This window comes from Leptosomus discolor, chromosome 5, assembly GCF_034619465.1.
Source record: "Leptosomus discolor isolate bLepDis1 chromosome 5, bLepDis1.hap2, whole genome shotgun sequence".
Lineage (NCBI taxonomy): Eukaryota > Metazoa > Chordata > Aves > Leptosomiformes > Leptosomidae > Leptosomus > Leptosomus discolor.
The window spans coordinates 59,551,698-59,574,563 of NC_141395.1; the positions used below are offsets into that span (position 1 = coordinate 59,551,698).

Sequence of the window (22,866 nt, forward strand, 5' to 3'; positions counted from 1 at the left end):
GGGAGGAGTGGCTGATATGCCAGAGGATCCAGAGGAACCTCAACAGGCTGGAGAAATGGGCTGACAGGAACCTCATGAAGTTCAACAAGGGGAAGTGCGAAGTCCTGTACCTGGGAAGGAACCACTCCATGCTCCAGTATATGCTGGGGGCCACCCAGCTGGAAAGCAGCTTGGCAGAAAAGGACCTGAGAGTCCTGGTGGACACTAGCTAGAACCAATATGCCCTTGCAGCAAAGAAGGCTGATGGTATCCTGGGAAAGCATTTGCCTTGGCAAAGGGAGGCTGCCCAAGCAGTGGCAGAGCAGCCCTATCTTACTGTGGGGTGAAGCTCAGTGCTGCTGCCGAGGGCAAGTCCTGAGTGGGACAAGCTGCCATGCAAGAGCCAGCCCCTGAGATCTCCTCTCTTGTGTCAGGCAGAGACCACACCTGGACAATGAGGAAAGAGGTTAGTTCACCTGAAATGTTTTGGCCAGTGGAGTGTTGGCTTCAAAAGCTCAGCTTCCTCCAGCCCTTCCCCATCCAAGAAAAACTCATCCAGTTATGTCCAGCTCTAAGAGCCTTTTCACAGCCACCAAAGGTTTTTAAAAAAGGCTTTCCCTGTGTGCTTGGCATTTTCTGATAATTTTGAAAGGTGTTCATCAGCTGTTTGTGATACAGCAGGAGAGCTAGGCACCAAGGGATCCGTAGCTTGGCGAGTACGACCAACTCACCACAAGCTTAAGAGATCTTTGCAGATGCACCAGAAACCAGAGACCCGTTCCCCTCCCGCCACATGCTGCCTGCCCTTTGTCTCCAGTGCAGCCTGTGCTCCCCCACAAGCCCATCTGCAGTTGGCACCTGAGCTACAGCAGAAACCAAAAGCCATTTGAATATAATGCTGTGCATATGTGTATATATGACGGCAGTTGTATATGATGGCATGGACTGGCTGCAGTTTGCTGGTGCTGGTAGCCCCCATGGATGAGCTCACAGCCCAAGGTGCTGCCCCTGCTGCTGTGGTTCCTCAGCCCAGCAGGTTTGGGGAGTTTCTTGGGGGCTTTGCCAGGCCCCGGGGATGCTATCTGGATGACTAGTGAGGGGTGAGCCAGGACCAGCTCCCATGGAGCTCTTTAAAGTAATCAGTTACCTGGGCACTGCCTGCAATAGATGTTTAATCATGTTTTATAGAAAGTCATCCACTGAGTGGCTCTTCAAATGGGAATGCTTTAACAGTGGAGTGGTTGGAAATGTTCTGTCTTTGAGGCCATGGAGGAGCGAGGAGCAGCATGTTGGCTAATGGGAAATACTGCACCCATGGTTTGCTCAAAGGTTGGTCCATTTCTGGCATGGCTGAGCAAGGGTTTAGCAAGGTGACTCACAAGGTCTTTGAGAAAAAATGACCCTGTCCTAGGAGAGGGGAGCGAAACACCCCTCCCCTAGCTCTTGACCAAATCTTTAGGGGACTCAGTAGGGCAGCAAAGCTATGTTTACCAGCACCTTCCAAAGCTTTCGTCTCAATTCATGCTGCCAAAAACAGTGATTGACTCCAGAATGTGCTTTTTCCCAGATGGGGCCAGCTCTAGGGCTCACAAGCCGTTGAGCTGCAGGGTCTTGGGCCACCTCCTACCCAAGGCTGTGGGAGACACAGTCCAGGGCTGCTGGGGTGCAGTGTGTGCTCAAGTAAGTGCCTGGTGGTGGTCATCACCTGAATCTGGGCTCTGTGCTGGGAGCCTGTCCACATTCCTGTCCTGGGACAGGAGCCTTGGGCTTTGCACAGCAAGATGCATGGGCCAGCAAAGGTAGCAAGTGGAGGATTTTAGTATCTCTATGCAAATAAACACCTCCTTACACCCCTGCCTTGTTTATGCCTTAATGCTAAATCATATTATGGCCCTAATGGGAGGGTGAGGAGAATGTACATCACAGGGAGTCTGGCACACTGGAAGCTTGTGTAATAAAGCTGGTTTGAAGGTGTACTGAGCCCACAGGGTGCCTGAATGATGTGACTGATGCTGTATCCAGGCTCCAACCTGTTCCAAGCCCATATTAATGTGCAGTTCCACAAATAGCCTGTTATTTTTTTTTCTAATCTGAAGAGGAAATAGGCATTGGTTTCAGTTACCTTCCAGCTGGATTTAAACTACTTTTAGCACCCTGGTGCTAATCCCAGCTCCAAATTTAACCTATGTAAAACTTTAAGGAGTGTGCAGAGGAGCATCAGACAACCACCTCCAGAGCCCAGCTGGGGCTGGATGCTGCAATGGGCTCTGCTGCCACCCCATGAGCCATGTCTTAGAGTGACTAATCACAGCCACCACCCTACCAACCCGTGGTCCCTCCCCACATCCTGCCCCCTTGCTGGTGTGCTAGATATCTGGGGACAAAACCATGCCCTAAACCCGGAGGGGGATTTATCTATGGCAGGGAAAGCTTCCATCAGCCAGCTAAGCTGGCCTTTCCAGTTACGGAGGTCCAGGGCTCTCAGTCTTATGCTGTCCTTCCTTTGCTTTTATAAACTCCTCTGTGTTATCTCGCCCCATGCCTGGCTGCTGGCTTTGGCTGCTGGAGGAAAACCTGTATTAGCAGCGGAGAGCCCAGCTGGCTGCAACGTGCCAGCACAGCGCCCATGCACGGCTTAAGCCCTCGCTAAGCCCTCCAAATTGGCTTGCCTGGCTGCTGCCCCTTTGCCCGCAGAGGTGAGCAGGCTGGAGGCTGTGAGGACAGCAAGTAAAGGCTTCTCCGAGGTTTGCTCACCCGGACCATGGGACTACATGAGGCTTTAAGGCTCTGGTGTGAAAGGAGTAACAGCACATGACACATCATAGCTAGCTGCAGCAGAATGTTTATTAGTAGGAAAGAACATTTAGGGGATTTCAGTAGGAGAATTTGTTTGAACCATTGGTATCCACCATACATTGGTTTTCATCAAGATTGCTCAAGGTTACATATTTAGATAAGAAAACAAAATAATTCATATTTAGGTGCAATCAGTAATTCCAGTATGAAAAAGCACCATGTCACAAAACAGTTTACAATACAAAAGTCTTCAAAATCTAACATTTAAAAACAATATTTGTTCAACAGCAATAACAATACAGTAAAAAATTCTTATTTCCCTTCAAACAATACTGCTTATATATTTTGGCACTGAAAAAGAAACTATCACAAACTTGCCTTTTTAACCACACAATGCTGTTTTGTGAGTGTCTATATAACAAGGAAAAACATGCTTTTGAAGTCAGTCATTTTGCCAGGTGCAGTTTGAACTGCTTTCCCCATTGAAAAGAAAAAATTAAAAGAAAAAAGCTCCTAAGCTGCAGCATGTCTGCTCTTTTGGCCCAGGACATGATCTGGAGAAGCGTATCTCTCAGACTCAATCTATTGAGTCAGCTCTGCCTGAAAGGCTGGATCTGAGCCCCTCTTCCCTCTCCAAACCCAACAGGAAATGTAGACCTAACCCCCCCTCCAAACAGTCCTGTCTTTTAGGGACTGACTCCAAGTTCTATATTAAGCACCCCAACAAGATTCTGACTCCAAACTTGTCACTCAGGCTCTTCTTTTCCTTAATTGCTTAATTCCTCAAAATTTTAGTTAATTAATTTTAAAGCCACTTGCACAAATGGTCTTAAAATGTGAACCCGTCGGTTTTGTCCTGGTATAGCCAGCAGTCCTAAGGAAAACCGAGTGTGCACGCAGGTGAGCTAAGGGAAGCCTGACGCTGGGGCCAGCGGGGTGCCCCGGCTTAGTGGATCCTCTTCCCGGGTCTCTTCCTGGGGCTGGGACTGGCGCACAGCGCAGGAGGGGGAAGCTTCAGTCTGAGAGATGGAAAGACAGGAAACTAGACTTTTCTGGAAGAATTCGTTTCCACCCAAAACTGACCCCTATTAAAATGAGAACGCAGGTCCTATGCTCTGGGTGAAACACTGGTACCTGTGCACAGCTATGATGGCCCTTGAAAGGCTGATTCTAGTGAACATGCAGTCCTTGGTGCTATCTCTAAAAGCCAAACAATAACAAAAAAAAATTTAAATAGTTTTTACATCTTACACCAAAGATGCCACTACGAAAACACAATAGTTTCACACATTAATTAATACAGTCTTAAAAATGCAAACCAACACTGGTAAGACTCCCATACATTCTGTATATCGTATGTACAGAAGAGAACAGCTTCTCGAGAGGAGAGGACAGTCGTAGAGAGATAATCTTCTGTTTTTTCTGGGTACGTTGCATAATACAAATACATTATCAGCATAAGAAAACTACTCTGACACTAAGAGTTCAAGAAAGGTCCTAACTGGAAGTTAATAGAAGGGGGAACGGTGCACGTGCTGGGGGGCACAAAACACATACACAACCCTCCGCCAAATTCTCCGTCTCCTCCGGTGGCCTGATCATCTACTTCCATTTTGCTGGGTAGATTTAACATATTGCTCTGCGGGTACACGCCCTGAAAGCAACAGCACAGGGCCAAATCCTGAGACCTGCCCTCAGTCTTCCTGAAAGCAGCTCACCTCTAGATGTCTTTTCCATGGGCTTTGCCTGGCTGAGAACTGGCTGGAGACTCAGAATATCACCAGAACAGCTTACAACAAAACCGAGGGGAAAAATTAACACATCACAATAGCTATAGGCAACTACACGCAGGACACTAGCAATTCTAGACAGCCATAAGAAAAATATGCAGACCAAATTCATTTAATTCATAGTCGTCCCTCTCCTTTCAGAGTTGTAAAAGTCTTCCTTAGGATATGTAGGTTTGCTTACAAACCATTCATCTAGAGAGGTATCTAATTTTGCCAAGACACAGGATATGCTGAACTCCATGCTGCTGCAGTTAGTCTGTCCGTGGTAGCTTATGTGAAATTAGATTTGGTATCTCTACTCTACACTGCAATGTGAAAACAGCTTGAGGGAACAGAGATGAGAAAGCTCTCCCTGTGGAATGGTCGTGGACTTAAATGGGAACTGGAAACTTGGATCAAATCAGCTTTTGGCCATGGTTTATCTCAATTTATTAGTCTCTATAGCATCAAAAATATCTGCCCAAATTTACGCAAAGAAATGTATAACTATTTACTTTTGCATCCATCACGTCACTCACTCAGCAATATTTAAAAATGAAAAGCTATCAAGTACTTCTGTCAGAAGAGGCCAATATCGGTCACCTTGGGTTAAAGAGCGAAACAGAACTGAATATACAAATATTACGTACAAGATTGCTTGGACGGAATTGAAGTGAGCAAGTGGAAGAGATAAGCATATTGAAATGTGGCTCAATCTGTCTCCTTGCAGCAAATGTGTAGACAAAAATAATCCCTAACGTGAATAAGCACTTCATTTTTACTAGGCACAGTGAGCCCACCTTGCTAATAATTGCTCAGTCAGCTCTGCTCTTGGGGTCATCAGAACTTTTGACAGCATATGAGCTAAACGACCAACAGGGCTGAATCTAAGAGCATCCAAAATAAATAAATAAATCATGAACACAAGTAAAACACAAATAAGGAAATTAAACACAAAATACCAAAGAAACATGATCTTGTAGAGCATTCATATGACTAACAGGGAGCACAGTATCTTCAGTAAGATTCCTTAGATCCTTATCAGATTGAAACTCTGGTTCTGTTTTTTCTTTTTCTCCCAGATAAGAATAAAATCTATTTGGTTGCCCTGGAAATGGGAATAAGCTAATGACAGGAAATAAAAAGGTGGTGGTGGCAAGGAACTGTGAGTTCTCCCCCAAACAACATAGGACCCATTAATCTTCCCTCTGAGAGCAGCCAATTAACAGCACAAACGAAGCTTAGAATTTAAGAGGATTTTCTCAGGTGGGTTTACTAATCATCGTCGTGCCATTCGTTGGGGGAACATGAGGCCAACCCTGAATACCACTGAAACCCCTGTCCCCAGGGAGAAGAAAACCAGAGGTCACACCCTCGGCACGTGTTTTTGGCAGATGGCAGGAAGAGTTTCCGCCAGACATTACTGTGCCAAAATTATCCTTGGTCCCCAGCATCTGGGTGCTCCAGGCAGCGTTGGGGCACCGCAAGCTGAATGGTGATGCATAGGAAGATACTGCTTCTGTCTGGAAGAAATCAGCTCTCTGTGGAATAAACCATGGGAGCAGAGAGCGAGCACTGGTCAGGTTCAATCTGCGATGCATCAACAAACGCATACACGATAATGAAAACCACAATGTTCCAGAGGTTCAGTGTGTTCTTGAAAGGTTTAATACTGCCATTACTTAATAATAGGAAATAAATAGTGTAGTTGGCAAGGTACACACAGGAGGGCCAAAGGCTGGGAATGAAATCAGAAGTTGTTCAATGTAAGCGCATCAAGCCTGGCTCCTCCAGATACTAAAGGCTGGTGTTTGTTATTCATTCACCCAGAGGGTAGGGATGGCAACCGGGAGGTGGACGCAAAGCCTCGGAGAGATGGACACCCTGAGCGCCTGCCCTGGAAAGGTGAGAACATCTTTGGTATAAGGTCAGGGCAAGAGGGGAAGATCTAAGACATGTGTCAGCTGCACAATAAGTGAACACTACGGAGAGGGTGGCCATCACATGCTTTGAGATCTGGGAAGCACTTAACAGTCTGAACAAGCTCAGATGACTCTCTCTGTGGCAGGACCCAGAGTCCCCAGCCTCAGCACAGAATGATGTGGGGACAAAGCAGACCAGGACATCCCACGGACTGGGCTGGCACAGAGGAGCTATTCTGCGCTGACTGTTGCTAAGGGTGTTTCACCTTGCAAATTCAGACCCTGACCTAAAGGCAGTGATGTCTCTTACAGCTTTTCATTTCTCTAAGTCTTTTCACATTGTTCACTACAACACAAGCTCTTTTTTTCCTTGTTTATTGTGCGTTAGTCAGCATTTTACACGTGATAGCTTAGTCCCAACTATACATATTAAAATAACTCTTAATGACCTGTGGGAGCAATGAGGAGATCAAATCTGTACATTGCAGTAAGCCCCTCACATCTGGCCTTTCCAGCTGTTGATGTTAAGATATGGAGATTATATCTGAAAAGCATTATATGTTATCCCGTGAAAATCCCCACCCCTGAAACATCTTCTCAGTACGGATGATTTGAAAGCAACAGCAGCAAAAGCCAGCCTGGAATAAGGGGTGCTGCTAACTGAGACACCCGTGGTAGCCAGGGACAGTTTCTGCAAGGGATGAGGAGTCTGACTTTGCATCTGACCGATCATTCTCCTGCTCTGAATGCCAGAGGCACCTAAAGGCCTCTGCAGCCCCTCAACGATGGTCCTCATTTCTAGTGTCACTGCTTTCCATGCTAATTTACAAACCCTGCTGCTTTTTTCCTCCATGTGCTTATAAAACAGCTGTTCTTCTCACCTTCTCCAGCCTGCAAAATGGCACCTGGGCTTCAAGACTCAAACAAAGCTTTCTCTTCTTGTCTACCACGATGGGGAAGAAAGCTCCTGCAGGCAACATTTTGACCTCAGTTACACTTAGGAAATGCCTTATGCTCCTCCTGGGAGCTGTTTGCTTGACTCTGAACTGGGGCACGGGGAATGGCTTTGTTGCTTATATATAAGAAAGAGCAGAGTCATTCTACTCCTACAGCTGCATGTTCATGCTGAAGGTATTTAGAAGTGTATTTTGTCAGCGCCTCTCACTGAATACACAGCAGACAGAGCTGCTCAGCTAGAAGGTGCCACTTCTGATCTAGCCATATCTCAGAGCACATCACACCACGAGTCTGCCATATCACTGCTTTCTATCTTATCTGCCTACTGCACAGTCAATGGAAAACTCCGCATGCAGCTCCGAGAGTTGCTTGGCCGTCGGGTGCTTGCCAAGTTTCTCTGCGTTTGTAAGCACAAGTTCTGCCTGCGATACCAAGGAAACTGACTTCCCCCACTTTAAGACTCCTATGTGAGATCCCACCCAGTAAAACACAGAGCAAAGAATGAGTCCAAATGCTGGTGAAAAAGGGCAGGTGAAACACCCTTCTCCACCAATCTTGACCGGTTACCTGACACCTAGCTCCTGAGCCCAAGGACCGCCTCGCCAGGAAACCGAGGGAGCACCATGAGAAAGGCAAAAGGAGGTGCTGGCGTAGCGGGTGTTCAGGAGGTCTTGTCCAGCCCTTCCCTCCTCTTATTTCACTTGGCGCTTGTGCACTAGGCTTCAAAAGGAAACTCTTTTGAGGGATGCCTCCTTTATCCTGATCGTGCTATATTGCTATCATGTTGTATCTTCACCAGTGTTGCTAAAAAAAAAAAAAGACAGTTTTAAAAAAGGGGAGACAGCTGAGCTCAGGGCATTCATTCTGAGGCAGGAGATCCCCTCCCCACCGCCACGTGTCCCCAGGGACCTGCCAGTTGTCACCGTGTTCCCCGGTTCACATGTACTGAGAGATGTATGGCCCCGGCCATGTTCTCATCTCGGCTTAGTCTGCGGATTAGGGCTCAACATCATGTTACCACAGTTCACCAAGTTTCCATGAGTCAGCTGAGCCAAGATTTCTGCCCATGTGTGCGCTTCCAGCCCACAGCAAACGCAAGGTAATGCGACTTAGCCTGGTTTGCAGTGAAAGAAAATTAAGCTAAGCTGCATTATTGCACGTTTGCCATCAGGGAAGACAGCACACTCTGAAAAGTCCTGAGGCTCATCCCCCAGGGGCAGTTGTTAAACCATGAGGACTTGGTCGTGTACGACCATTTCTTGTGCTGGTACGCAATACTTCTGCACATAGAGCTCATCCGGCTACAGAAGTTAGACAGTTCTGGCTTACTGTTTTAAGCAGCAGTGTCTAGAAAATGTGGAGGTCATGCTTTATAACAAAGGACAAAATGCCCGAACAATAAGATAAAAAACCTACAAGCTCCTAACAGCAAGATGAACAGCACAACTCCATGTACCTCAGGTACATCCACTGCTGTGAACTCACAGGGCTTCAAATAATGTGGAAATACAGATCTTTCTTCCATCCCTCTCAAACCGTAAGTGCTCACAAAAACACATGCATGCTGTTGCCTTTTCCTTTTCCAAAGCACCCTACAACAAACACAGGCTGCTGCAGATCACACAAGCCATAGTCCTCACTTCACGTCTTCTGGCCCAGAGTTCAGAAAGCTGGCTGGGAATGCTGGATAAAGGGGACTGGCATTTTCCATGGATTCAGCCTGCATGCAGGAGATACTCATTAATTCATTTGGACAACACGTGAGCAAAGGTTACCTCTTTCACATATAACTCATACTGGAGAATGGATCTACGAAACTGAGAGGTGATGTGAAATAGCATGTGCTGCCTGCCATCCTTCCTGCACGGAAATATTGCTAATTGATCGCTTGAAAGGGTCTGATTTGCTGTGCTATTTTATACAGGATTCATTGTTTTGTCTTCAAAAGTTTTATGAAGGCAGTTACGATTGCAAATGTGAATGGCAGCAAAGCAGAAAATTCCAGTCCGAGGCGCAGCACGCGATTGCTGTCCTGCTGGTCTGAGGTCTGCAGATGCTCCTATCACAACTCCAGCTATGGATCACTTTTAAAGTACATGCAGAGGTGGAGGAAGAAAGTGGTAATTAATAATTTAAAACAATACCAATCATCAGTGGTGGTGAAGTAAAAGAATAACCTTCATTCACTCTGTAAATGTTTATACAATATTCTTATCTACAGCTACCTCTTTGGCAGCAGTAGGCTAGTTCTTATTCTTCCAGATTTTGTGAACTGTGGGAAGAATTACATCTCTGCTGGCCTGGGGTCGTGTTGCTGGTTGTGTTTTCAAACATGTGTTGTGCAGTATTAATACATGAAGCAAGCCTGGCCCCAAAGCCCCAAAACTGCTAAGCAAAAACAAATTGAGAGATTAGGTTCTAGGCCAGAAATATCTTATAAAACTAAAAAGAGATGGAATGGAGTCGCTTAAATAAAAGGAAACATTTTTAAAATTTCAGTCGCATGCAACTGCTTTCGCTATGTTAAGAAGATGCAACTGTAGAAGGTGTCCAAGTTGACCTTCAGTAAATGCCAGCTTCTGTAGGTCTGGGCTGGTTTGAATCTGGGTGCCTGCACTGAGCCAGTAGGTTAGAAATTCAGCAGGGTTCCGCTGACATTGGCTAGTCCTGCCCATGCAGTGGTCGTGATGGAGCACCCCGGGTGCGGCTGGGGCGGCGGGACTGGTTGTTCCTGTCTGACAGGGGGTGTGTTGACCACCGCATGTCCACTGACCTTCCTGCAGCAATCCCTAACAGTCTGGCCAGGCTTGTCCTGCTGAAAAACAGCCCCCAAAGCACTCAAGAGGGAACATGGCTCTCAATACACATGAAGTGGTGGGTAAGGGAGAGAGGGTCAGAACCTCTCCAGATAAAGCAGAAAGTTACCTTGAAGAAGTTAGGCACAGCCTCTCCTTTGAAGGGTTAGATTTGTGCACAGGATGTCTAATGAAGGTCAGGGAGAAAGAGATATGGAACAATTCCATCAACTGGAAGAAATGGTGCAAAATTTGCCAGTGATGCTTGTAACAGCTAAAAGTGCTAGTTATTGAAATTTGTATGTGTCTGTGATTGGGCCTCTTCTGCTTTCTCATTTTCGCACACACACCTCTGCTCAGTATTTTGGTCAGTACAATAGGAATGTATCATCAGCTGGATTTTGGTGATCATTTGATGTGTGTGCCTGAAGACATTTATTGAGTGTAATTAGCCACTCATGATAATTTTAGTACAACTGATTAGCAATGTTATTTTCAATTTATTTTTATTTTATTTTAATATGCTCTGCACTTCACACCTGGCAAAGCAAATGGTATGGAAAAAATTAAGTGTAGGATTTTTTCTCTCTGTTATTGTACATGCTAGCTAGTGTTCAACAAAAAATTACTCATACTCAGCTACTTATTCATGACTTCTAATTAGTACTTAGCTAATCATTGTCTGCAAAGCAGACTTATTTTACTTAGTTTATTTTAAATTAAGGCTACTGGGGATTAGCATCTACAAGGTCACTTGACAAAACGCCAACCTTGCCTGTCAGACAAAGGTCACTCTAACGAGCTCATGAATTCCCAACTCTGTGCACTGCCTACATGGGTACCTCTCCAACAGGATCACAGAGCAGACTTTAGCTAATGACAGATTAATGCCAATTTAGTCAGCATAATGCCTCCTGTCGCTAAAGCTTTTCCGTTGCAGCAGCGCTTGTAAAGTCCCTAAGAAATCCCACGTATGTGTACTACCTTTGCACACAGCAACTTTGACCAAAGCGTAAAGTTTTGCAGCAGCAAATTTCAGAACTCCTGCATCTAGGTGAAAAGATAAACATTCAACATTTCTCTCAGGAGCTGATCTTTTTTTTTGTTTTAATTTTTATATATATAAATATACCATAAAGCGTACCATTTCCTCATTTCAGTACAGATTTTTTGAACTTTACTAAAATAAATGAAATATAAATGCTACAATTTTATGTTTAAAACAAGTTTTGATGACAGCCTTCCCCTAAGAGCAGGCCCAGAAACTCCATTAGCTATGTGGAGAGAGACAAAAACACCCCCAAAACTTCATACTGTGCAAGAGCATTCAGAACAACAAATGTGCCTCAGCTGGAGCTGCTTGCAGGTGTCCATGAGTTCCTCACGTGAATGCCCACTCTCCTCAGCAGAAACTGCTTCGTTACTAACCTGAAAATTTCACATTCAACATGTATCATCTCCCTTAAATTTGTTGTCAAGACCCAGTTTTCCATATCTGCCTGCCTTTGCTGATCCCAAATAGCAAGAGGTATTGTCAGTTGTGGATTTGGGGATCAGGATTGCAAACTGCTGAGTTTTCAGATAAAACCATGTGAAATCAACCACTGTAAACCTAGTAAAAATGTCAACCTTTTTTTTTTTTCCCCTTCTCCTTCACAACCTGGAAAATGTTCACAGCATTGAAACAATGAGGCATAGGAGCAGGGGTGTGGATGACACACCCCGCACATGTTTTGCGCTTTCATACTTCTTCCCAATCCTGTCTTTGACCTTAATGGGTGCCTCCTGGACAGGAGAGGATGTTCCAGGTGAATCCTACTCCACCCTTTGGTTCAACCTCTACTATGCTTTCGGGTCCTGTGGGTGAATACTTAGCTACTAAAGCAGCAATCTAAAATCTGTCAGTGTGTCTTGCTGCCAAGAGTTTTGTTGTTGGTTTACTCCTTCTCAATGTGTACTTTCCAAAACAGACATTTTAAAACAAAAATAAAAAACAACAACAAAACGAAATCTTTGAAACAATGATAACACCACAATATCTGTTTAAAACAGTACTGCCCGTGCTCTGGACAAATTGTTAAGAGCAATTCAGCATTCTTATAATTAATCCACAACAAAAGAAGCTATAAGATGCCACAAATGAAGGCATAATTGGCCGTACAGAGGCAACACTACCATGAATGTTGTTTGGCAAGGAAAAAAAAAAGCAGATACATAATTCATCCAAAGAATGGGTTCAGAACTGCCCGGCGCTGCTGGGATCACACTGCAGGAGACGGACTATGGATGGATCACTCTTGGCTCCTCGGATGAACTCTTCCAGAGACAGCTTTCCTAGAAAAGAAACACATTTTCTTAGCGCACATGGTGGGTTGCAGCACACCTGCCCGGCCTCCAGAGAAGCACAGTGGAAGGAAGCTGGGGAACCCCAAGGAAAATCCCTGGGAAAGCAACCTGCAAGGTAAAGCCCTGCCTGCCTGCACCCAGGTGGCTGTGGATGGCGGTGGCTTTGCCTTGGCGGTCAAAGGAGGAGTGGTGGGTTTGGGGGGTTGTCCTGTGCGGGCAGGGCACCCCAGCCACCCAGCATGGGGGGCAGAGGTGGCTGCCCCAGCATCTGGAGGATACCTACCATCACGGTTAGTGTCCATCTGGCGGAAGATCTTCTCTGTCCTCTTCTCTGGTGTTGACTCGTCTTCTGGCATCTTCATTACTGAAGAAACCATCTTATAGATTGCCTGTGTGACATGACAGGAGCAAAGAGCTGGTAAGAAACACATTATCTTAATGCAGAGGTATGATTATCTCCTAGTGACAGAAACAGGCAGAAAATGTCCCGAGAACATCATCTGGAACCTGTTCTCTGGATGCTGGAGGGAGCTGAGTAGCACCGGTACATGTAGCTGCCCTCTTCAGTGGGACAATCATTTATGAAATGCTGTGTTTCCTTATTTAGTGATGGTCAAACACAACCTGGCTTTGGATGGAGGTTACATTTTTCCTAATTGAAACAGTCTTCAGATGAATTTATCACTTGTACAGCATGTTAGGCACTGGCAGCTCCTAGTGCTTGTGGGAATGGTAAGCCCACCAAGGTCTTGCCCCACGCTGTGGTGTTTCTCCATGCTTTGACCACATGGGCTCTGTCCTCACCACTCCTGTCCCCTCACCCTGCCTTTGCTTCCCTCCATCTCCTTGGTTGTCTGGGGGAGGGCAGTGACTCACTCACTGCTTTTGCCATGTCTCACAGATAATGAAGACTTGACCAGTAAGGAGGCGGCCTTTTCCTTGGGGATTGGTGTGTGTACACAGATCAAAACCCCATTCACCATTTGTTCCGCGGAGAGCAGATGTTCTGGTCCCACATGGCACTGGTGCCACCCACAGCTATTCTCTGCACAGACAAATCCATTAGTCATGTATGGTACTAGCCGCCCCTAAAAGGGAGGTAATGTTAATTTTAAAAAAAGGATGAGTAGTTGTCTCTGAACGGGTTATCCAATTGTTGCCTGCAAATGTGGGCATGCAGTACCAGTAAACAAGTATTTTTTGCATTAGATATCTTTACGGTGCCACACAGCTGGGAGAACAGCAGCAGCTGGACAGCTGCAGGGTGGTGGCCTTGGGGAAGCCTCCCTGACATTTGGAGAGGCAGCACATCCCAACCCAAGGCAGTGTTGCCCTGGTCTGACCAGCTCCTTCTGCTTCCTGTTGTGGCTCATTGGCCTCTGGCTGACGGGTGCTGCACTGGGCAGTCACTTTGCCCTCCAGCCCTGGTCTGTAGATGTGGGTCACTTCCACTGATTCAAATTCTTGTTTCCTCCCCCCAACACAGTGTCTGCAGCAGTCAGTTGAAAAGTTACTACAGACATGATTGCTTTAGCTATTTGTTCTTTGCTTCCTTCTGCTCTGGGAGGGGGGGTGCTTGGCACAAGCCCAGGATTGCTCACTAAATCTCCCTTTTTCCCATTCATGAAGGCACTCTGCCTAGCACGCTCCCATCATCTGGCCCAGGGTCCCCAAGGGCTAGCTCCGGGAACATGACTGAACAGATTCACCAGCTGGAGGATGCTGCTAAGCAGTGCAGATATTTTACACTCAGACTGGGGAGCTCCCACTTCCTTGGCCATCTTGCTGGCTTCTCTGCCAGCAGCTCACCTTTCACATCTCCTGGCCTTTAAATAACTTAGAGTTACACCCTGAGAAGGGCATTTGTCTGCTTAATTAATTATTCATTGCTTATGTTTAGCACATTCGAACACCTGTGCCCTCAGCTATGTCACCAACACCGTGGCTGTGGAATTCTTGGTCTAGCCTCTGGTAAGTCTGTAATGCTGGCTATGGACCCGAGCAGGGGAACAGAGGAGAACATTTCAGCCTGAACAGCTGTTGGCTGAACGGAGAAGTTGTGGGCAACATTTTCATCATCATCGTTGTCATCATCATCATCATCATCATCGATTTGCGCTGTGGGAGTGCCCAAAGGCTCCCAAGAGAATTGGGGTGCCAAGGTATTGGGCAGAGCCTCAGTACAGGCAGGGATGCTGTCCACACAACTATGATCACCTGATAACCAGGAGAATAGAAGAAAGGAACAACATGCAAGCAGATGAACATAGGGGTGAAGGAGGTGGAGGAAGGAGACAACAGGGGAAGAAAAAAAAAGTAGAGGGTGAACAGTAAGAATTTACACCTTCCCCATCCTCTCAGCATGCAAGGCTCGCATGGGTCAGAGCAGAGATGAGGTTTATAAATCTGCCAGTGTTTAATCATCTTAAGCTGTCTGGCTTTTGTCTGGGGTAGGAAGAGAGGTGGAGGGGTCACTCCCTCACTCTGGGTGAGAGGATGGCAAGGCAGAGAATCTGTATTGAAAGTGTGGGAGGAATGCCCCAAACTGGGAGTGCAGACGTGTTTGCCCTGATCAAAGTAACCATAGTAAGAATATGCAGATTTTTAGGACAAAAAAAACACACTTCAAGATGACTTCATCTTACAGGGTCCTTTTCACAGAGGCGTGTGAAGAGAATAACAGATGAGATATTCTAGGAAAGCCAGATGGGAATAACATAGTAAGCGTTCCTTTCATGCTGAAAATGGTTACTCTGGACAAATTCTTATGTCCTTACTCAGAAATTCAGTGGGAAGTTTTCCCAAAGTAAAAGCCAGCTAAAGCTGATTAAGAATCTTGAGACTTGCCCCATATTAATTCAATGTGGCTACACAGAGCTATTTATCGTGTGCTTGAAAGAGCAAGCTTTGAAAGGAAGCTGGTTTCATGTGATAAATGCGTGGAGCTGGGCTGTACCAGCTGTGGGCTGTAACCTGGGACTGAAAGACTGCAGGGGCTCCACTCCACTTGTAGTACAGCTCCTTGGCCTCGCAGTACTTGGGCTGAAAGCCATTGGTAGCATTCAGCCTGAGAAGGTTTGGAGGTGGTTATCTGTCAGCCACCTGAGTCAGGGTAGATTTTGCAGGTGAACTTCTGTCAGGAGGGCTCCTTACAGATCTCTGGTGCCCCTAAATGCCACCAAGAAATTGTGCCTCCAGAGCCCTGTGTGCATCACTGGAGTGAGCACAGGCTCCAGCTTCATCTGAACTGGCTGGTTCCTCACTGAACTCTCCCCTTTGATTTTACGTTTGCATGTGGATGTGTGGCGATGGGTGATTTAGGGCAAATCTTATCCCTTTGCCCATTCGCACAGGTTTTGCTCCCAGTCACTGGCTGCCACTGCTGCACTTGGGCCAGAAACCTTGGTGGAGGGCTGCAGTTTCCTGCTGTATTTGGCAAAGTGTCAAAGAGCTCCTTACGGTGGTGGCAGCAACGACAGCAAGAATTTTCAGTCAATCCTTTGTACTCTGTTGAAATAAATTTTGACAGCTAAAAGTCTCATGAAGTGAATAATCAGCCTGAAAAAATTGCTTTCCTCTCAGTCTCATGGGGATTTTTGACACTGTCTTTACTGAGAGCCATATCAGCTTCTGCTTCTTCGCCTACCAGCTTCTGTTTCTTCCTGGCTTACAAATAAGCTAGCCCGGCAACTGAAATGTGTGCTGTTTGTATTAAACTGAAAGCATTGTTCTCGTTTCTCAGCTCAGTATTCTTAAGATGCCTCATGACTCCATACGGTGAAAAAATGCACCCTTAGATCAAGGTTTCCATCTCTTATTTGAACTCTTATTTTAAGAGACTCTCACAAAATATGTCCCATTTCAGCAAGGGGAACAAACACAAATCTTCCAGCTGGTTTGCAGCTATTTTTGAGTGGACTGGGCTATTTAGATTATAGGTAAACATATGGGAGACATGAAAAGCATTTCTGGAGCAGGAGAATCTGAGAAGATCTGTGGTGAGGTCTGTCAAGAGGGCAGGCTATGAAGCATCTTCCCACAGTTCTTTGCAGATGTGCTGTGCCTGGTAGGTGTAGCAGTGTCCCATGGACCTTCTTTCATTAGGCTCTGCAATCATCAATCCACCACTGAAGTCATTCAAGTTATGTGATCCTCCGAACTGTGCAGTCAGCTCCACGTGGATGGCTCATGTCTCTAAGCAGGGCTTTTTGGAGACTTGTCTAGGGGAAGCTCATGGCAGGTGTGGTGAGCGTGTGTAAGGCTACGTGTACGTGATTAACAGCACTATGGTAAACGGAGCTTAAAGGAATGCAGGTGCTTTGCCCACCAGCCCGTTGTTTTGCAGAGAAAATGGGCTTCAAAAAGCTGTTACAGGCCATTCACGTTCATCTCCTTGGCAGCTGGCCAGTTACTAGGGCTCTTGTGGGACGTGAGCCACGTAACCAGTAGCTCTGCTGTTTCACTGCTGCTGCTCCTACCACTGTTACCACAAGCACCTTCTTGCAATGCTGAGCAACAGGGCAATGCCTACAGAGGTGTTAGACTAGGCCAGAGCATGTGAAAGGAAATGCAAGTAACCATCAGCATAACAGTGAAAATCACTACGGAAAGAGGACTTTCAAAGCACAAAGAAAAGCAGTCTGAAAAAGAAAAAAGGCATGCCTTGCCCCTATGTTTTATAATATACGGTAATCCCACAGTAAAAGGGGCAGTATTTTTCTGTGAAATTAAGACTTTTAGATTGATGGTGTTTCTTTTAGCATTCGTTTTGACACATTGTCTCATGAAAACATAATAAATCCTGCTATATAAATATGCAAATGTATGCTAGATAAGGGACTTGTAATAGGTTCCTCTGAGACATATATCAGAGATATAACAGAGTTCTGTTTTTCACTATCAGAAAGATTGTGATGGCTGAGGCCCCCCCCCGGAAGACATTTGATACAGAATCTTGTCTTTCCATATTAAAAAAATAGCCATCTTTTGTAAATGAAAGAAAGAGTGGTTAGCTGTTTTCTTTTTGTAAGTTTAATCACTCTACATCAAAGGAACCTCTCAATAAAGCAAGAAAATGTGCTCGTCTACTTCAGTTTCACCTATCAGACTAACATGCTTCTGGAGACTATGCAACAAATCCTATCCCTCCGGGAGGAGCGATGAGTGACCAGTGCAATACAGCGAGATCACTGTGACCATAAAAAACTGGAAGAAGAGAATGGGGTGAGATCTACAAGCACGTTGCCTCATGGGAAGCTCCATTAGAGAAAGGGCAGCTTTTCTGATTGGAAAACTGCTGATGGTCTGATGGTCCACAGTGCAGAGGTGACTGTTGCTCAGGCTTATTAGACTGTTTATTTCCTAACTGCTTTTTGTGTCGTCCCTCAAAATGTAGGGTGACAGTAAATGAAAGAAAGCATCGCTAAATTGAGTTTCAGGAGTGATCTGAAAGAAGGAGAGAGCCAAACCTCCCAAGAAGTGCAGTGGGAGGGCTGGAGTGCCAGGCTGAGGGCTGTATACAATCAAAGTGTTGCTCTGTGTTGGATGTACAAATTGTCAAAATGTCTCTGTACACTGATTCCTAAGCTGCAGTTTCATTTGATGATAGCATCATGGTTGTAAAGGACAATGCTACGGCTTGGTACAAAGATTGCTGTGAAGAGGAGGCAGAGCTTTTCGGCTTCTAAATGCGCTGGTGAGAAGATATGGGGTAACTGAAAAAAGCTGCTGGCTTGATTGACTTGCTACAGAGAATCCAGCCACTGATGTTTTTATTAAATTTGACATGAACACATTTGTGGCTTTGTTCTACTTGTTTCTAAATCTTCTGGTCTGGGGGGCTTGTGCTGCTGCTGAGCTCTGAGGCCTTCCCGGGCTACTCGACAGCAGCAAGGGGTCCTGTGGTCCCTACGGCGTCTCCTCCTCCTGAGGAGCAGGTGCTTTCTCGGGTTTGGCTCCTTGTGTTTGCTTTGTACTTTGTTAGTTCTTTTGGGTTTCTCTTTGTTCTCTTATGAGGAGAAATGCAGCTAGAAAAACAATAGTTGACAGTCTGTTTACCCTACCTGGGGGAGAGGAAGATTTGTAAGGAACAGAGTATCTTCTAATGCAAATATTACATGGGGTTTGTCATGGCACAGAGACAGGGAGGTCTCTGTGTCTGAATGCAATCCTGCCCTTTAACTCAGACCCAGGAACACCAAACAGAATGAGTGAAAAATGACACCACAACCCTACATTTGCAGCTGACCTCTGTATCTTGCCTTGCTGAAGCAGTGCAAGTGCAGGTGTTGGCTACTGTTTGGAGGACATGAGAAGAGCCCTGGAGAAAGACAAGGGCACCGTGTGTTAGGCTTACTCTGTACACGCAGTTTGCCATCACAGCCTGTAATTTGTGTGCATTCCTTTCCCTTGATTTCCAGCACAAATGTAAGTCTGAATAGTACAGTACATAGTTAGCACTTCAGAATTTCCAGGGAAAGAAACGATCTTGATAACAGCCTTTTTTTTTTTTTTTTCCTAAACAGTGCTGCATTATACAGATTCAAGCTGTGTAAATATACTACCATATCAAAAATGTTTTAAAGCTTTCAGTAGAGTGATGTGCCTCGAGGGTAAAAACATGTTAGAGGAAGCCAAAGTGAGATGGGACTCCTACTAACACCACAAGAAAATGTGTCCAAAGAAGCTGTATATGGAATCATCATCTACCCAGATAAGGTTTATCTGTACTGGCAACTTAATACGAAGACAGCTAGTATGAAATTAAGTATCCAGACCTCACTGGAATTAGGCAGACATTCACCTTTTGAAATATGTGAACTGGTTCTTCATAACAGTATGATTTCAAAGTAAATCTGTTTCTTATTGTGGAGGGAAATTGCCTTCCTTAAAAGTAGAATACTTGGTTGATCTAAGACACCTACTTGATCCAGCTGTAATTAATTGACAGTGATTTCCCAGAGGACAAAATCACATTTATCAGCAGGTTACTTGCTGTGCTCCAGCCCAACAGAACTCCCAAGGGAGAACTTCCCACACAATGTTGCTCAGGAAAGACTTGCAATGGATATCAAATGTTGTAGTTTGAATTATGACACGACCTTTGCCAAATGAAATAACATTTTATATTCAAGCTGTTATACAGAGAACCAAGATCATAAACCCCCAAATGCTGCCAGAGATTTTCATTCAGTGTCTCATTGCAACATTGCTTCATAATTTGGCAGTAAGGAGGGAGGCCAAGGGGTGCCTCCAAGCAGCACATACCTGCACAATTTCCAGCATCTCTGACTTACTGATGTAGCCATTCCCGTCAAGGTCATACATGCTGAACGCCCACTTCAGCTTTTGCTCCAGTTTACCTCTCGACGTTACGCTCAAGGCTATGATGAATTCTCTGAAATCTATTGTTCCATCTCCATTGGCGTCAAAAGTGCGGAATACATGTTCCGCAAACTTAGAAGCGTCCCCATAAGGGAAGAAGTTCCCATATATTTTTTTAAACTCCTCCATAGATAAATGTCCACTCGGACAGTCTCTCAAGAAGCCTTTGTACCACTCCTGGATCTCGTGTTCTGTAAAGTCTGTACTTTCTAGCAAATCTTGCATAACTTCAGGGCGTAGTTTGCTGTTTTGCTTTCCCATATTGGTGTCAAAATATTACCTGCAGAGGACAAAGAAACACATATGAATTATGATTATGAATGATTAATAACTATTAGCTTGGAAGCTGTGGAAGAACAATATGCTGGATGTTGAGTTTTCTGATGACAAGTCACTCTTGGGAATCAACTGAAACTTTGGGCAGCATCTAGTACTATGAGATTAACAAGCCTAATTTACGTGTTGAATACATTGTCTTTTCACGGTCTGGAGAACTGTAATTGCATTGAATTTATTGCCATCCTACTTTGACTTCGAAATCATGAGGTAAGCAATGGATGTTGCAAGGTGTAGCTGACTAGTAGCTGTGTGTTGCAGCACACTCCCCATCACAGTCACCCAACTGTCTTGAGGAACTAACCTGAATGAGATACATTTTTTGTACCTCTGGTAGAAAACAGCTTGCTACAAAGGACTATGTTTCCTCAGTCTTGCTCCAAAATGGGATCAAGGTGCATCTGCAGTGTACACTGAAACCAGGAGCTCCAAAACTCTTCTAGATATATCTTTATAGGCAGAATCTAACAGAGCAACCCAGAAGTTGCCTCTCTTGTTTGGCATGGACCAGTTCCCATTTTAGTTCAAAATGCAGATAAAATCTGAAAAGATTTTATTAATGGTGGATTCCCCTACCCCAAATTATTAGTGTGCTTCTTAATTCTCCTTGTAGCCAGAAATTGGATCTACTACTGAGTAATAGTAATCTGGGTGGTCATGGCTCTTTGGAAAAAATCTCTTTAAAAAAAAAGGGGGAGAAAAAAAAGTACCCAGGCAAAAAATTGAGAAATTCGTTTCCCTTAAATTAACCATTAATAAATATTATTTGATACAGCTTCTGTTAAATCACCTTAATTATATTTTATTTAAGGCAAGTTGCTACATAGCACATTGTGCAGCAGATTTACTAATGACTGATGCCCTTTGGGTTTTAAATTTTGGAGCCTGAGTGTGTTGGCTCCAAAAGGCAACATCATCAGTTTTGCTGGAAGTTTAGCATTATACCTGAATTGTGGGAAGATATTCTCTACTGACAGAAACCTGCCTGAGAATTTGTCATGCAGATGACAGTCACAACTGAAATTGCAAAATAATTTATACAAGACTTCCACACTGTTGTCAGAATGGAGTCTCTGGGCCACAGAGATGGATTTATGAATGGTGTCTGGAGTGGCTAATAAGCATTCACTAAAATGTCCTTCTAGACCAAGGTAATACTTCTAAAAAATAAAGAATAACACAGTGTCATTTCATGTCAGAAGCAGCTATTGAGAAATGTACCACCACAGGAAGCTGATCTACTGTCTCTTCTATTTGGCACCGGGAAGAAGAAATTGAGGCTCCCCTTGCTGATGCCGTTTCCTGTGGTGAGAAACCCCTTCTCCCCAAGGTGAATTTGAACTCCCCAAGGCAGCTAGAGGACTGACTCCTTAATCTCCTGTGTTCTTGGATCAGAATGACCAAAAAGCTTTCTTTCTCAAGGGTAAAATGGTGGTATCCATCCTAGATCTGTCTGTGTCTCCACAGGATCCACTGTTGGCTGTTTAGTAACTAGCTATCTAGTCATTGCCTACACAGTTCACAGAGAGGAGGCTGAAAGGGTTGAGGAGTCCTGCCCAATGGGACCCTTTCAGTCCCCTGACCATTTCAGGGGCCGAGGTGACTATCTTGATTCAAACAATGTCTTCTTTTCCAACGTATCTTCAAAACACTTGGAAAGTGGAAGATGCCATCTCAAAGGAAATTTTTTCTATTGCCTTTCGTCCTTTCATCCTGATCAAAACATACTGTACAGTTTTAAAGTAATTCTAGCTCTTAATACCCTGAAAATAGCAAAAAAGTCCCTGTTTTATAGGCCCAGTCCAACAGCTGCCGAGGCAGCTGAAGGTTGCATTGCCTTCAGCGGGTGTTGGATGGGATCCATAATAAACAACCTGTGAGTTAGCTGAGTGAACGGATTACATTAGGGCAGCCAGACCGGTTTATGTCAGGCAAAACAACAGCGAGCAGGGTCTGCCAGCAGGATGGAAAAGCAACCGGACAAGTGAGGTGGCCAGACTTAGTTTAGAGTGGCACAAGTTTAATAAAAAACAAACCAGTAAAATCCACAGAGTAGGTAGCAGCTACACACCCCCATGGTCGGCAGCTATTCCACAGCCCCAGAGGCTGCACAATTTTCAGACCATCAGAGCAGAAAGGGAAGATCTCTGACGCGCAAGCCAGCTGCGGTAGGAGTGAGCTGGCATTAGCGATATAATCCCTTGCTGCTTTTTAATATCTCAAACATTTGAAAATGCAAAACTCAGCCTGCAGAATTCTAATTCAGAGTCTTTTGAAAAATAAAATAGTGAGGTAACATGCGGGCAGTGGCCTTCAAGAGGTAGCCAATAAGAATGTGTTTCAGTCCAAAAAATTATGCCTTTATAGCTACATATGGCTGCAGGTGCAACATATTTTTATCAAACAGTAAAACCCACAGAATAGCAGAACGCACTGCATTGCATTGGTAGATGCAAAACAACACAATCAGAAACATCTATGTTCTCCAGGCAGAAAGGAAGAGCTAACCATGTGTGACTTGCAGTAAGGGTTGGAAATCCACAGCCGCTGTGATGCTAGGCAACGCAGTCAAAACTGGTAGGA

At 45.0% G+C, this 22,866-nt stretch overlaps 1 protein-coding gene across 1 annotated transcript; it reads right to left on the minus strand.

Moving 5' to 3' along the window:
* Window positions 1-12,454: 12,454 nt before the first annotated feature.
* On the minus strand, window positions 12,455-20,208 carry NCALD (neurocalcin delta). Its single transcript, XM_009952083.2, has 3 exons — window positions 19,831-20,208; window positions 12,848-12,953; window positions 12,455-12,552 (listed from the first exon to the last, which is right to left on the minus strand). Exons 1-3 carry the CDS (start codon window positions 20,206-20,208, stop codon window positions 12,455-12,457), a joined length of 582 nt encoding a protein of 193 aa, XP_009950385.1.
* Between the last annotated feature and the right edge of the window lie 2,658 nt (window positions 20,209-22,866).

What these genes read in the sequence shown, in the direction of transcription:
- NCALD (XM_009952083.2), bottom strand. Translation starts at nt 20,208, where the DNA reads ATGGGAAAGCAAAACAGCAAACTACGCCCTGAAGTTATGCAAGATTTG. An exon ending in AGATGCTGGAAATTGTGCAG is followed by an intron (nt 12,954 to 19,830) that starts GTATGTGCTGCT and finishes CATGTCACACAG; the next exon opens with GCAATCTATAAGATGGTTTC. An exon ending in GATGGACACTAACCGTGATG is followed by an intron (nt 12,553 to 12,847) that starts GTAGGTATCCTC and finishes TTTCTTTTCTAG; the next exon opens with GAAAGCTGTCTCTGGAAGAG.